The 16514-nt window shown below is 41.6% G+C and overlaps 2 protein-coding genes across 6 annotated transcripts in view; one reads left to right on the top strand and one right to left on the bottom strand.

The window, feature by feature from the left end:
* LOC128702138 (uncharacterized) overlaps positions 1 to 16514 on the bottom strand; it is a 79985-nt gene that overhangs the window by 45786 nt on the left and 17685 nt on the right. For 3 of the 5 annotated variants that reach the window (XR_011394322.1, XM_070102726.1, XM_070102724.1), the window contains 2 exons: positions 14022 to 14126; positions 12426 to 12476 (listed from right to left, as the gene is read on the bottom strand). Coding sequence is in view for 4 of the 5 variants with exons in the window: in XM_070102726.1 (XP_069958827.1) it covers positions 12426 to 12476; positions 14022 to 14088 (118 nt within the window). In the remaining variant the exon portion in view is untranslated. Of the gene's footprint in view, positions 1 to 1804; positions 2191 to 12425; positions 12477 to 14021; positions 14127 to 16514 lie in introns of those variants that run through there. The other 2 variants (XM_070102725.1, XM_070102727.1) reach the window with 2 other exon arrangements.
* Positions 15088 to 16514, top strand: part of LOC128702137 (progesterone-induced-blocking factor 1) — a 42586-nt gene continuing 41159 nt past the window's right edge. The window contains exon 1 of the mRNA XM_053796181.2: positions 15088 to 15208. The gene's annotated coding sequence lies outside the window, so the exon portion shown is untranslated. The remainder of the gene's footprint in view (positions 15209 to 16514) is intronic.

Raw genomic sequence — 16514 nt, 5'->3', positions numbered from 1 at the left:
ATCATACATATGCTCACTAAGATCATCCACACGCTCACTAAGATCATCCACACTCTCACTAAGATCATACACATGCTAAGATCATACACATGCTCACTAAGATCATACACATGCTCACTAAGATCATACACATACTAAGATCATACACATGCTCACTAAGATCATACATATGCTCACTAAGATCATACACATGCTCACTAAGATCATCCACACGCTCACTAAGATCATACACATGCTCACTAAGATCATACACACGCTCACTAAGATCATACATATGCTCATTAAGATCATACATATGCTCACTAAGATCATACATATGCTCACTAAGATCATACATATGCTCACTAAGATCATACACACGCTCACTAAGATCATACACACGCTCACTAAGATCATACACACGCTCACTAAGATCATACACACGCTCACTAAGATCATACACACGCTCACTAAGATCATTCACACGCTCACTAAGATCATACACATGCTCACTAAGATCATCCACACGCTCACTAAGATCATACACATGCTCACTAAGATCATACACACGCTCACTAAGATCATGCATATGCTCACTAAGATCATACATATGCTCACTAAGATCATACATATGCTCACTAAGATCATACATATGCTCACTAAGATCATACATATGCTCACTAAGATCATACACACGCTCACTAAGATCATACACACGCTCACTAAGATCATACACACGCTCACTAAGATCATACACACGCTCACTAAGATCATTCACACGCTCACTAAGATCATACACACGCTCACTAAGATCATTCACACGCTCACTAAGTTCATCCACACGCTCACTAAGATCATTGACACGCTCACTAAGATCATTCACATACTCACTAAAATCCACAAATAACACACATAGGAGAGAGGAAATCTTATGACAACGTTTCGGTCCGACTTGGTTCATTTACAAGTCACACTGGTAGTCAATGTGACTTCGTAAATGGTCCAAGTCGGACCGAAACGTCGTCGTAAGCTCCTTACTCCTAAGTGCGGGTTATTTGTGTATTGTTCCAGTACTGTGACTTACTGTTCTTCACTTAAGTCACACCCACAAACACTCCGAGGTCCCGACAGGCACCGTCGGGACCTCGGGACCTGCCAGGTGCTCTGAGGAGAATTGAAACCATATCGTTCCGTGAAAGACCGAAGCTGCCTGCTAAGGGTTCACATTCAGCTGTATGCCAGGTCAATCAAGGGTTAAGGGTCACCCAACTTTCCCCTGCTACGCATTTCCTTCCCCACCACCTCGCTCATTTCCTTCTCTCTGACTCTCCCCTTGCAGCACGACTTTCCCTCGTCTACTTGTACATTTCCTCACCTTACACCTCCGTAACGCACTACCGATTGCTCGATTGGTAGCGCACTTAGCTCACACACCGAGGTCTGTGGCTCGATGTCCGGTATAGGTGGAAACATTAAGCCGTGTTTCCTGGAGACACCTGCTGTCCATGTTCACCTAGCAGTAAAATAGGTACCTGGGCGTTAGTGGACTGGTGTGAGTCGCATCCTGGGACAAAACTGACCTATTCTGCCAGCTCTGCAAAACAAGGGGCCAACTGATGCCAACTATGGTTTGTATACGTTATACACGTACTATTATTATTACCCCTTCCCCTCTCTTCCGTTTGAACGACGTATGCGGAGAGAGTATCAGGTGTGACGTACACTGTCACGGAAGTGATGGCAGGTTTGTACTTTCCTCGACCAGTAGCGGCGTCCTGACGCCAGTCTGGGTGGGTGGGAAAGGTTGGTTTTGAGGAGGACCTACCTAGTGTGGGCCAATAGGCCTGCTGCAGTGTTCCTCCATTCTTGTCTTGGTCACATGAAGGGGGGGTCGATGAGGCAGATTTGGAGGTACCGTTAATAGCCCTAGCCATTAACGTTATCTCCAAATTGGTAATTCCGACCCCTACAACTTGAGGTCTAGTGCATCCGGCCAACGGTTGGTGTCCAGTGCATCCGGACGTATGGTTCTGACGCCGATTATTGCCGTCCGGAATCAGCGTGTCATTTGCCAGATGTCCGGGGTGAGGCAGGTCACACCACACTGTGGTATCGACTATCTTGGTATACAAAAGTAGTGCAGCCAATTACTACTGGCAGGCGAGCATCGATGGTGCTTTAGCTGCGCTGTACAATAATGCTGAAACTTCTCTAAAAACGGCAGAAAACAGTTCCAGTGGCGCTACCACTAACGTCGAGCCTCGGCTCCTGCGCCCGACCACCATCTACATGGGCTAACACGGCATAAGCTGTCGTAGCCCTATAAAAACAACACTACCACCACCTGGCGGTGAAGATGAAGAGCTTTATCATGTATTGATGAAACTCTACACAGCGAAAGATGACTTAATAAAGCTATACACAGTGAAATAATCTCCCAACAAAAGCTCGTTGTGCAATTTATGCATTTATCTTTATAAATTATCAGCAATAAGTCATTTCTTTCGTGGACAAGAGAGGATATACTTAAATAACAAAAAGGCACAATACCGTGACTTTGTCAATGGTCCAAGTCGGACCGAAACGTCGTCGTAAGCTTCTGTCTTTTATGTGCGGGTTATTTGTGAGGATATACTTATAAGAACCGTAGAGAATCCAAGGGTGAACTGGGCTCGCTCTTTCTGAGCTTTGCGTCGTATGTATTCTGGGTTTTAGTAGTGCCGCCCGAGAGGCTAGTTTATTGCGCAATTCATGCTGAGCCTGTTGTGATGCTGCCGTACTGAGGAAACACTGATGCACTGGTCGTAGATCAGTGAGCCTGCCGTATTCTACTCAAGATTGGACTGAACACATCGACTCAAGGTTGAGGGACTGATTACCTCATTCTCCTCCTGTTCTTCAAGTTTCTCCTATGTATGGACTGATGAAGCCACTGTGTGGCGAAACGTTTCCTCAATAAAGATACCCAAGAGTTGCACATGTGTCTAATTTATCAACATCAGTGAGCCTTCTTACACCTACTGTCTCTGTTCCTAGTAGTAATTAGGTATATGGATGTTGGTAGACTGTTGTGGATCGCATCCTATGAGTCTGGATAATAGTATTCAGAATGTAAATATCAAATCTTGTAATTCGAATGACAGACGTGGTTCTTGTCGGGAAACTCTTATAAAACAAATGACAATAGGGGTTCCTGCATCGTGATACCCGAGCACCCATCAAACACCTTAACTACTGGGAGCGCCTAGAAGCACTTAACTTGTACTAACTAGAGCGCAGGCGAGAGAGGTATGTCATAATCTACACGTGGAAGATTCTGGAAAGACTGGTCCCTAATATGCACATAACAATCACTCCATACGAAAGCAAAAGCAGGCGATGCAACATACCCCCAGTGAAAAGTAGGGGCGTCACTGGTACACTAAGAGAAAATGCAATAAGTGCCCAGGGCCCAAGACTGTTCAACAGCCTCCCACCAGCAATAAGGGGCATTACCGGAAGACCCCTGGTTGTCAAGAGGGAGCTGGACAGATACCTAAAGACGGTGCCGGATCAACCGGGCTGTGGTTCGTACGTTGGATTGCGTGCGGCCAGCAGTAACAGCCTCGTTGATCAGGCCCTGATCCACCGGGAGGCTTGGTCGTGGACCGGGCCGCGGGGGAGTTGATCCCGGAATGCCCTTCGGGTAGACTCCAGGTAGATACACAGCATGCACAGCATGTACAACACACGTAGCATCACAGTATGCTCAGCATGCACACTAGGTAATCTTGCAGTACTTGTGAGAGAAGCATGCCATACCCTCACCCAGCACGTGTCCACCTTGCTGACTGTGGATACTGATAAGACTGCTGGCGGCCCATGGATACCCTAAGTGACTTCGTTTGAGGATGCCATACTTGTGTGTCGGATAGTGATGTCACATCTGTCTTTAGGGAAGGCATGTACCTGTCTTGATGTCAGAATAATAAATGAGTGTACACACACACGCCAGAAGTTGTGAATCGACTCCTGCAACCACACATTGGTGAGTCCACACACAGAGCTAAGACAGACACACAGTTAGTAAGGAGGGAGCCGAGAACAAGGAGGCACAGATGGAGGTTTTAAAGACGTAGATGAGTTACAAGCACATCAGTCTCGGGATGGTTAGTGGAACGATCTGCATGAGACACTGGTAGAAGCAGATTCCCTGACCGGTTTCAATAACATGTACGATAGAGGAATTTATTGCGAATATTATTAAGTAACTGAAAAACCTTAAGTTTAATCATTGTTAATACGGTCTTTATAAAACCATACAAACAGCGTATTCAGCTAGTATTGGAACATATTTAAGTACTATTAGGCTTTTTGGTTTACTAGGGCTGAAGGTTATCTATTTCACGAAGGTCATTAAGACTGCACATCACCTGTTTACCACCAGTCAAGAATACTTTAACCCCTAAGAAAGACCTTGAAGTAACAGTGTATATACACTTGAGACAGATACACATATCTCCGTACTTTTAGAAGACTATATATATATATATATATATATATATATATATATATATATATATATATATATATATATATATATATATATATATATATATATATATATATATATATATATATATATGTACTATATATATATATAATATATATATATATATATATATATATATATATATATATATATATATATATATATATATATATATATATATATATATATATATATATATATATATTATAATCATAACTAAGCGCTAAACCCATAAGGGTCATACAGTATTGGCCTTATGGAGGAGCAGTGAGGCGCTGGGCGGGTTGCTGGCGCCTCGGCTGATAGTTATGACGGTAGGTGAGTCAGTACGCGTAAGCTGCATGCCAGATACCTTCATCACAATCCCTGCTGCTTGTCAGAAGTAATATATCTGCTTGCGAGGAGCAATATATCTGTTTTTGAGGTAATATGTATGCTTGTGGTGGATAATGTGATTGGTTGGCTATCAGGGCTTAAAGCCTATAGCCATTTAGACTGCATAATAAAGTACTGAAAGGACCCCAATGGAAATAAGTCACTTTATGTAACTTTTTGGGTTATCTTAGGTTCTCTACACACATGCTGCTATGTATGATAATCTATGTAACTGTATTTGTGTATACCTGAATAAACTTACTTATCACCTATACACCACCAATCAAGAATACTTTAATACTTAAAATACTAAATAAAGTAAGCTGTAAGCGTACATATATACTATATATATATATATATCTATATATATATATATATATATATATATATATATATATATATATATATATATATATATATATATATATATATATATATATATATATATATATATATATATATATATATATATATATATATATATATATATATATCCTGTATAATGTCTGCCTCTGGTGCATAATGTCTGCTTTTGAGAACTGCACACTAATTTACAATTTAACAAGTGCAGGAGACACGGTGTGATTCTTGAAGTGACTAGGAAAGACAGGTTCATTCAGCAGGTTAACTTAGATAAGCTAGTACCCCTTAAAAATAAAAAATATCCCTTCAAAACGGAAACAATACCCCTTCAAAACAGAAATACCCCTTCAAAATAGACACAATACCCATTCAAAATAGAAATACCCCTTCAAAATAGAAATACCCCTTCAAAATAAAAAACAATACCTCTTCCAAATAGAAATACTTCTCCAAAACAGAAATATCCTTTCAAAAAAAAACAATAGCCCTTCAAAACAGAAATGAAGACATGTTCAACAACAGAACCAGAACTTGTTCAACAGCAGAACCAGAACTTGTTGAACAACACAACCAGAACTTGTTCAACAGCAGAACCAGAACTTGTTCAACAGCAGAACCAGAACTTGTTGAACAACACAACCAGAACTTGTTCAACAACAGAACCAGAACTTGTTCAACAACAGAACCAGAACTTGTTGAACAACACAACCAGAACTTGTTCAACAACAGAACCAGAACTTGTTCAACAACAGAACCAGAACTTGTTGAACAACACAACCAGAACTTGTTCAACAACAGAACCAGAACTTGTTCAACAACAGAACCAGAACTTGTTCAACAGCAGAACCAGAACTTGTTCAACAACAGAACCAGAACTTGTTCAACAACAGAACCAGAACTTGTTCAACAGCAGAACCAGAACTTGTTCAACAACAGAACCAGAACTTGTTCAACAACAGAACCAGAACTTGTTCAACAACAGAACCAGAACTTGTTCAACAACAGAACCAGAACTTGTTCAACAACAGAACCAGAACTTGTTCAACAACAGAACCAGAACTTGTTCAACAACAGAACCAGATCTTGTTCAACAACAGAACCAGAACTTGTTCAACAACAGAACCAGAACTTGTTCAACAACAGAACCAGAACTTGTTCAACAACAGAACCAGAACTTGTTCAACAACAGAACCAGAACTTGTTCAACAACAGAACCAGATCTTGTTCAACAACAGAACCAGAACTTGTTCAACAACAGAACCAGATCTTGTTCAACAACAGAACCAGAACTTGTTCAACAACAGAACCAGAACTTGTTCAACAACAGAACCAGATCTTGTTCAACAACAGAACCAGAACTTGTTCAACAGCAGAACCAGAACTTGTTCAACAGCAGAACCAGAACTTGTTCAACAACAGAACCAGATCTTGTTCAACAACAGAACCAGAACTTGTTCAACAGCAGAACCAGAACTTGTTCAGAACTTGTTCAACAACAGAACCAGAACTTGTTCAACAACAGAACAACAGAACTTGTTCAACAACAAAACCAGAACTTGTTCAACAACAGAACCAGAACTTGTTCAACAACAGAACCAGAACATGTTCAACAACAGAACCAGAACTTGTTCAACAACAGAACCAGAACTTGTTCAACAACAGAACCAGATCTTGTTCAACAACAGAACCAGAACTTGTTCAACAACAGAACCAGAACTTGTTCAACAACAGAACCAGAACTTGTTCAACAACAGAACCAGAACATGTTCAACAACAGAACCAGATCTTGTTCAACAACAGAACCAGAACTTGTTCAACAACAGAACCAGAACTTGTTCAACAACAGAACCAGAACTTGTTCAACAACAGAACCAGATCTTGTTCAACAACAGAACCAGAACTTGTTCAACAACAGAACCAGAACTTGTTCAACAACAGAACCAGAACTTGTTCAACAACAGAACCAGAACTTGTTCAACAACAGAACCAGAACTTGTTCAACAACAGAACCAGAACTTGTTCAACAACAGAACCAGAACTTGTTCAACAACAGAACCAGAACTTGTTCAACAACAGAACCAGAACTTGTTCAACAACAGAACCAGAACTTGTTCAACAACAGAACCAGAACTTGTTCAACAACAGAACCAGATCTTGTTCAACAACAGAACCAGAACTTGTTCAACAACAGAACTAGAACTTGTTCAACAACAGAACCAGAACTTGTTCAACAGAACTTGTTCAACAACAGAACCAGAACTTGTTCAACAACAGAACCAGAACTTGTTCAACAACAGAACCAGAACTTGTTCAACAACAGAACCAGAACAGAACCAGAACTTGTTCAACAACAGAACCAGAACTTGTTCAACAACAGAACCAGAACTTGTTCAACAACAGAACCAGAACTTGTTCAACAACAGAACCAGAACTTGTTCAACAACAGAACCAGAACTTGTTCAACAACAGAACCAGAACTTGTTCAACAACAGAACCAGAACTTGTTCAACAACAGAACCAGAACTTGTTCAACAACAGAACCAGAACTTGTTCAACAACAGAACCAGAACTTGTTCAACAACAGAACCAGAACTTGTTCAACAACAGAACCAGAACTTGTTCAACAACAGAACCAGAACTTGTTCAACAACAGAACCAGATCTTGTTCAACAACAGAACCAGAACTTGTTCAACAACAGAACCAGAACTTGTTCAACAACAGAACCAGAACTTGTTCAACAACAGAACCAGAACTTGTTCAACAACAGAACCAGAACTTGTTCAACAACAGAACCAGAACTTGTTCAACAACAGAACCAGAACTTGTTCAACAACAGAACCAGAACTTGTTCAACAACAGAACCAGAACTTGTTCAACAACAGAACCAGAACTTGTTCAACAACAGAACCAGAACTTGTTCAACAACAGAACCAGAACTTGTTCAACAACAGAACCAGAACTTGTTCAACAACAGAACCAGAACTTGTTCAACAACAGAACCAGAACTTGTTCAACAACAGAACCAGAACTTGTTCAACAACAGAACCAGATCTTGTTCAACAACAGAACCAGAACTTGTTCAACAACAGAACCAGATCTTGTTCAACAACAGAACCAGAACTTGTTCAACAACAGAACCAGATCTTGTTCAACAACAGAACCAGAACTTGTTCAACAACAGAACTAGAACTTGTTCAACAACAGAACCAGAACTTGTTCAACAACAGAACCAGAACTTGTTCAACAACAGAACCAGAACTTGTTCAACAACAGAACCAGAACTTGTTCAACAACAGAACCAGAACTTGTTCAACAACAGAACCAGAACTTGTTCAACAACAGAACCAGAACTTGTTCAACAACAGAACCAGATCTTGTTCAACAACAGAACCAGAACTTGTTGAACAACAGAACCAGAACTTGTTCAACAACAGAACCAAAACTTGTTCAACAACAGAACCAGAACTTGTTCAACAACAGAACCAGATCTTGTTCAACAACAGAACCAGAACTTGTTCAACAACAGAACTAGAACTTGTTCAACAACAGAACCAGAACTTGTTCAACAACAGAACCAGATCTTGTTCAACAACAGAACCAGAACTTGTTCAACAACAGAACCAGAACTTGTTCAACAACAGAACCAGAACTTGTTCAACAACAGAACCAGAACTTGTTCAACAACCGAACCAGAACTTGTTGAACAACAGAACCAGAACTTGTTCAACAACAGAACCAGATCTTGTTCAACAACAGAACCAGAACTTGTTCAAAAGTAACCCATGATTCGCTTTTACGTGGAAACTAAATATTTTTGTAAATTTTGAGGGAAAAGAAATATTATTTTTACGAGAAAGCAAACCACTTTCACAATAGAAAGCAGAACTATAACAATTGAGTCTTCAGGGAGAGGTGATGGAGGAAGAATAGAGCCCTGGTTGGAGCAGAGTAGAGCTCTGGTTAGACGAGACAGAGTAGAGCCCTGGTTGGACGAGACAGAGTAGAGCCCTGGTTGGACGAGACAGAGTAGAGCCCTGGTTGGACGAGACAGAGTAGAGCCCTGGCTGGACGAGACAGAGTAGAGCCCTGGTTGGACGAGACAGAGTAGAGCCCTGGCTGGACGAGACAGAGTAGAGCCCTGGTTGGACGAGACAGAGTAGAGCCCTGGTTGGACGAGACAGAGTAGAGCCCTGGTTGGACGAGACAGAGTAGAGCCCTGGTTGGACGAGACAGAGTAGAGCCCTGGTTGGACGAGACAGAGTAGAGCCCTGGCTGGACGACACACAGAGCACCACACGCCCAGTAATAGTATCGTCTCTACCAGTTTTTACTTCTCAATCGTAATATACAGACTTACCGTTGTTTCCCCTCACCCACATGACCTGTAGGGTCAGAGGTCATAAATCACAGATGTGTGTTGCGGTTAAACTGGCATGGGAATACCAACAAACTGAAAAAATAACTATTTGTGTTCTTTTCAGGACATTTATGACATCAAACGTTTCGCCTTACTAGAACTGATGAAGCCCAGGGGCGAAATGTTCTCTATAATAAATGTCCTGAACTATACAGTTTAGTTTAATATGTTTATTATGCACCTCATACCCATCCTGTGGGCGGTAGTCACCCCATACCCATCCTGTGGGCGGTAGTCAAAAGATTACAGAGGTACATAATTGGTCCAGGGACTGGACTCCAAAGTTTTGATAGCTGAGCAAGTTACAAAGGTAATGAACTCATAATTTACAAAGGTAATGAACTCACAATTTACAAAGGTAATGAACTCCAGGTAGGTCTAGTCACAATTATGACAAGTTACAAAGGTATTTACAGATTACAGAGGTACGTAATGGGTCCAGGGACTCGGCTCCAAAGTTTGATAGCTGAACTAGGTACAAAGGTAATGAACTCACAAGTTACAAAGGTAATGAATCCTGTAAGAATGGTTACTTACGTTTATACATGGCTACAATCATACATAAATGTCATTTTCCACAGCTGTTTCAGTCATATTCCATCACACAGGAGGGTGTTTCACTGTCATATTCCATCACACGGGATGGTATCACTATCATATTCCATCACACAGGATGGTATCACTATTATATTCCATCACACGGGATGGTGTCACTGTCACATTCCATCACACAGGATGGGATACATTTATGAGGTAATGAAAGTGTCAGTTTGAGCTGGGAAGCTTCAACAGGGGGGTCATGTGGATGTGGTCAAACATTCCACTGGGGGTCCAGCAACTGCGACAGTTTTAAACATTTTATTTCAGCAGAGCTGCAGTAACTATCAACTGGCAATTGCTACAATGACTCAGTGTCGAGAAGGAGGAGAAGGGAAGGAGGGAGAGCGAGAGGAAGAGGAGGGAGGGAGACCGAGAAGAGGAGGGAGCTCCGGAGAGCACAGTGGGAAGTCAGTAATTAACGTAAACATGGGAAGTCGCTGGTGAAGTCTTCTTGGTATAAACCTTGGTAATAGATACCGATAAATCGGTTTAGAAAGACATCTTAGCTAACACTAGGATATATTAGACAACGTTTCGGTCCTGAGACCTTGATCATTTCTAACAGAGCTAAGAAGACAGTATATATAGGTGGAGAATGAGGTGTGAGCGACGCATGGTGACCTGACGCAGAGTGGACTCAAAGGAGAGATGGAAAATGTAGCAGGATGGAGGACGTTCCAAGATAACACTGAAATCACAGGAGAGATGGAGGATGTTCAAAAATAACACAGATCACAGGAGGGATGGAGGATGTTCCAAGATAACACAGATCACAGGAGGGATGGAGGATGTTCCAAGATAACACAGATCACAGGAGGGATGGAGGGTGTTCCAAGATAACACAGATCACAGGAGGGATGGAGGGTGTTCCAAGATAACACAGATCACAGGAGGGATGGAGGGTGTTCCAAGATAACACAGATCACAGGAGGGATGGAGGGTGTTCCAAGATAACACAGATCACAGGAGGAAGGAAGTAATTTTGTTGTCTCTGATACAATTTTTATCCCTCCTTCCCGTCTAATCCCTTCTTTACTCCCTGCCTCGCCCCTTCCTCCCGGGAGCCTTGCAACCTCGGCCCTTCCTCCCGGGAGCCTTGCAACCTCGCCCCTTCCCTCTAGCTGCTCTATCAGCTTAGCCTCTCTCCTCTCCTTCCCTAAATACACCATTCTTTCACTGAACATAGATGATACATACAAAGTACACTTATACTAAATGAACGTTTGAAGCCAATCGGAAGAGCCATTTTTCAATTATCGCAGAGACTAATAATCCCCACTTTATAAATTATTTAGTTCTTAATCAAAAAATAATCCAAACCTTAATCTAACTAGGCTACACCAGCGGAGGCATCACAGGATACCATATATACAACGGTAAATGTATATCTCGGTGTATATACACTGAGTCTACTTAGGTATTCTTGACTGGTGGTGAAGAGGTAACATGCAGCCTTAATGGCCCTAGTATTGTTGATAGGCTTTAAACACCATTAACTAACCTTAACCAAGAAAATTATGTACATAAATTTATTCAGGTACAGGTACACATATATACAGTTACATAAATTATCATACATAGCAGCATATTTATAATTATCTAGGGTAACCTCCAAAAAGTCAGTGACTTATTTCCATTGGCGTCAAGTGATAGCAGAGAAACACGTCACTAGTAAAACTGTCATATTATCACATAGCACAATAACAGAACTTCTAAGATACACCGAGGGAAAGTTTGAAATGACTGCACAGGAATCTTGGATGGAAAATAAGACTCGCCATGCAGTCAAGCACCAGACGAGCCTGGCCCATGGCCGGGCTGAGTGAGTAGCAAAAACTCGAAACTCATCAAAGGTAAGATAGATAACACCCCCTTTTCGGGGATACTAATAACACAGTGATGACAGAGCCCCCAGCACGCAACACCAAGGTCACACACCAACAATATACTACCTCGATACAAAAGTATTGATAACAATAGGGAGATTAGGTACAGACTGCAGAGAACGTTCTTACTGGGGCAAGCAACGTTTTGCTCTACACAGTTTTATCACTTGACAAAACTTTACACAGAGCAGAATATTTTGTGTAAATAAAGATCAGCTCTGCACACAGTTTTAACTTATTTGTGGAGGAGAGTTACCGTTCAAATATACTTACCATTGACGGGGCGTCCTGTATACAAGCTTACTCTCCCGTCTCCTATAGTAGCTGCCAGGAGACACAAATACACCTTATTATACAGATATATTATATTTATTATGCAGATAGTTATTACATAAATTAATGAGATTTATTAAACAAATTAATTACTATTACATAGACTAATCTGACTGGATATATCGAAGCAACTGCCCAATAACTGAAATACATAAATCTGATGCAACACTGGAATGCCAGCATCTCTAAAAAGGATTATACCAGGTAATCTAGCATGGCATGCATATGCATGAATGTTTGTGCACGCATGCGTGTGTGCACGTCCCTACGTGCGTGTGTGTGTGTGTGTGTGTGTGTGTGTGTGTGTGTGTGTGTGTATGTGTGTGTGTGGCTTTCATTAGTAAGGTCTGCGTGTTTTTCCTCCCTGTGTTCAGAGGGTCGGCCGAGGCTGGTCCCCACAACCTTGAGATCTCATTGTTGATGGAATCTCTTATGTAATATTGACTTTGCTCCAGGAAGTGCACAAATGTATTCTTCAAGCGCAATAAAAGGCTCAAGACCGTGGCTGCAGCAATTCTCAACTAACCCACAATAATGCAAATCACAATACCGTGGCCGTAGCAATTCTTAACTACCTCATACTTCAGAAATATTCCCTCACAAATAAATCATCAATATGAGCCGAAATGTCTGAACCTTCCTGTTCAAATTTTTGGTTGTAAAATATTTATAAAAAAAAAAAAAAAAAAAAAATCCTCAAACCAGAGATAATTTGAACTAACCTAACCTGACCCAGCCTAACTTAACCTAACCTACCCTGACCTAACTTAACCAAGTCCAACACAACCTAGTCTAATCTAACCTAAGTCCGATATAACCTAGTGTAATCTAATCTAACGTAACCTAACTTAACCTAGCCCGACTGAACCTAGTCTAATTTAATCTAACCTAACTTAACCTAGCCCAACCCAACCTAGTCTAATCTAATCTAACGTAAGTTAACCTAGCCCAATCCAACCTAGTCTAATCTAATCTAACCTAACTTAACCTAGCCCGACTGAACCTAGTCTAATCTAATCTAACCTAACTTAACCTAGCCCAACCCAACCTAGTCTAATCTAATCTAACGTAAGTTAACCTAGCCCAATCCAACCTAGTCTAATCTAATCTAACCTAACTTAACCTAGCCCGACTGAACCTAGTCTAATCTAATCTAACCTAACTTAACCTAGCCCAACCCAACCTAGTCTAATCTAATCTAACGTAAGTTAACCTAGCCCAATTCAACCTAGTCTAATCTAATCTAACCTAACTTAACCTAGCCCGACCCAACCTAGTCTAATCTAATCTAACATAACTTAACCTAGCCCGACTCAACCTAGTCTAATCTAATCTAACGTAACTTAGCCAAACCCAACCTAGTCTAATCTAACGTAACCTACCGACCTGGAGGGTCTACCTGGAGAGTATTCCGGGGATCAACCCCTCCGCGGCCCGGGCTTAATCTAACACTTTCTAAAACTAAAAATTGCGCTTGTTTCACTGGCTCTACATGGCACTTTGTTGACACAAAGCTTGATACAATGTGAAACTCACCTTGGTAAGTGACAGCAGTACACGCCAGCAGTAACAACCCAAACCTCGCAACTACACACACATCCATCTTCACCCACTTCCAGGAAGACGATAATCGCTCATGTACTGTAAAGAACACACTTTGTATTATTATTATTATTATTATTATTATTATTATTATTATTATTATTATTATTATTATTATTATTATTATTATTATTATAGTGAAAAAGCGCCTATCTAGAAAGAATAAAAAGTCATAATATCGTGACTGGAACAATATACAAATAATGCGTACATAGGAGAGAGGCTTTTGACGACATCTCGGCCCGACTTGGCCCATTTACAGCCATAGTATGACTGTAAGCGGTCCAGGTCGGACCGAAACGTCTTCGTTAAGGTTCTCTCTCATATGTACGGGTTATTTGTGTACAGTGTCTATCCAGTGTTAACTCCTACAATGGAAGGAGTGATGCAGGATCGATCCTCCATCCGCTAACTAAAGTGTATAACTACAGGTTCGTTCTCCCACCATCACCCCAGGGTGACTTCCACCCTTGGTTAGAGCGTCCGGTGTACAACCGAATGATCCAGATTTCGATTCCCTGGTGGGGCGAGACGCACAGTCATGTCTTAACCCATCTTTCCCCTCCTCGCCTAGCAGTACACAGATACATGGGTGTTAGTCGACTGTTGTGGGTGAGTTTATTTAGGTACAGATACACATAAGTAGTTACACAAATTCAGGCGACTACAACTATATGATACATAGTAACATATGTGTAAATCACTAGGATAACCCACCCAAAAAAAGTTAGTGACTATTTCCAATGGGATCCTTGTGGCATTCTGGGAGATATTATTTTCAGTGTCAATGTGTGAAAAACTGCATGACTCTTAAGTGTTGGGCAAAAAAGGTATTCGGAAAACTGCTGTGTCATTAAGACGATAATGAAGTCAATAATGCCACCGCCATCTCTGACGCAACAACTATCATCACCACCATTATCAACCAACAATAGCACACACAACTTGGTGTGGTAACACAGATGCTGTGATGTGGGAAGCAGCATATTGTTGCATGTTCAGTGGTCATCTCAAGTGTGTGTGTACAGGGAGCATCCTCCTCTTCTCTCTATTCTCTCTTCAGTCTCTCAGAGACGAAGAGAAATGCAGAAACGCGTCGAAAGACTGAGAGACAGTATCAAGTAACTTAGTACTGTTATGCAAAACCATGGAGTTGAATGATAGCTCTAGGCCTTTCGTGTTGCAATCAATACATCTTCGGGGGTTTGCAATGTTGCAGAAATGAGTAGGAAGTCCAGGTAGATTCGTTCAAGGGAATGGCTCTAGCTAGAATGAGATGACATCTTGATGCCATCTCATTCTAGTTAGGAGTCGTTCCCTTGAATGAATCTACATGGACTTCCTGCTCATTGCTGTAACATTGCAAGCTCCTGAAGATGTGTTGATTACAACACGAAAGGCCTAGATATATCTTTCAACTCCTCCAGTAGTTGTTTTGCATCTTGTATCGCTTGTTCGTGATTACTGCTTAGCAGTATTGTATTTATGGAAAAGCGCTAAACCCGTGAGGGAGCACAGCATGTGAAATGAGGAGAAATCAGGTCTCTGGATCTAGTTCCTTGGATCCAGAGCTCTTCAACGCATCCTCTTGGAAAGTAAATTATTTCCTATACACACCAGGAGATAATTCCGCAGTTATGTATCTGCATACTTAAAGAAGTGCTTCTGTCAAACACCCCCCCCCCCCACCCCACCCTTCCATTCCCCACACAGCCACCCCACCGCCCACCCATTCCTCACCCTGCCACCCCACCTCCCAGTTGGTATGTCCTCTTCCTGTGTGGCAATTATGTCCACACACACACACCTCAACCCCAACGTACCCCCTTCCCCGTCAGACCACAGTTTTAGAAAAGAAGTTGATGCTTTGGTATACAAATGCAGATGGAATAAGAAATAAATGTGAGGAGTGGCATGAAAGAATCAAGGAGACATCCCCAGACATAATAGCACTCACAGAAACGAAACTCACCAGGATAACAGATGCAATCTTTCCCCTCAAGGAAGGTTCCTTGATGTTGGTGAGGGGCTCTTGATTTAGGGAATTGGATCTTTGCTCCAGTTCCCCGAATTAAGCCTGAATGCCTTCCACATCCCCCCCCAGGTGCTGTATAATCCTCCGGGTTTAGCGCTTCCCCCTTGATTATAATAATAATAATCCACCCGGATATCAAATCCTCAGGAAAGATAGAGGGAGCAGAGGGAGAGGAGTTGCACGGTTCATAAAAAACCGGTGGGGATTTGAGGAAATGGATGGAATGGGCGAAAGGGACTATATAGTAGGAACAATCCAGTCTGAGGGCCATAAGGTGGTAATTGCAGTAATGTACAACCCGCCACAGAACTGCAGCAGGCCAAGAGAAGAATACGACGAGAGCAACAGAGCAATGGAAGACACACTAGCCGAGGTGGCCAGAAGAGCTCACA

This window comes from Cherax quadricarinatus, chromosome 83 (assembly GCF_038502225.1).
Source record: "Cherax quadricarinatus isolate ZL_2023a chromosome 83, ASM3850222v1, whole genome shotgun sequence".
Taxonomy (NCBI): domain Eukaryota; kingdom Metazoa; phylum Arthropoda; class Malacostraca; order Decapoda; family Parastacidae; genus Cherax; species Cherax quadricarinatus.
Note: the sequence above shows the minus strand (reverse complement) of the source record. Positions and strands in the feature narration are given on the sequence as shown.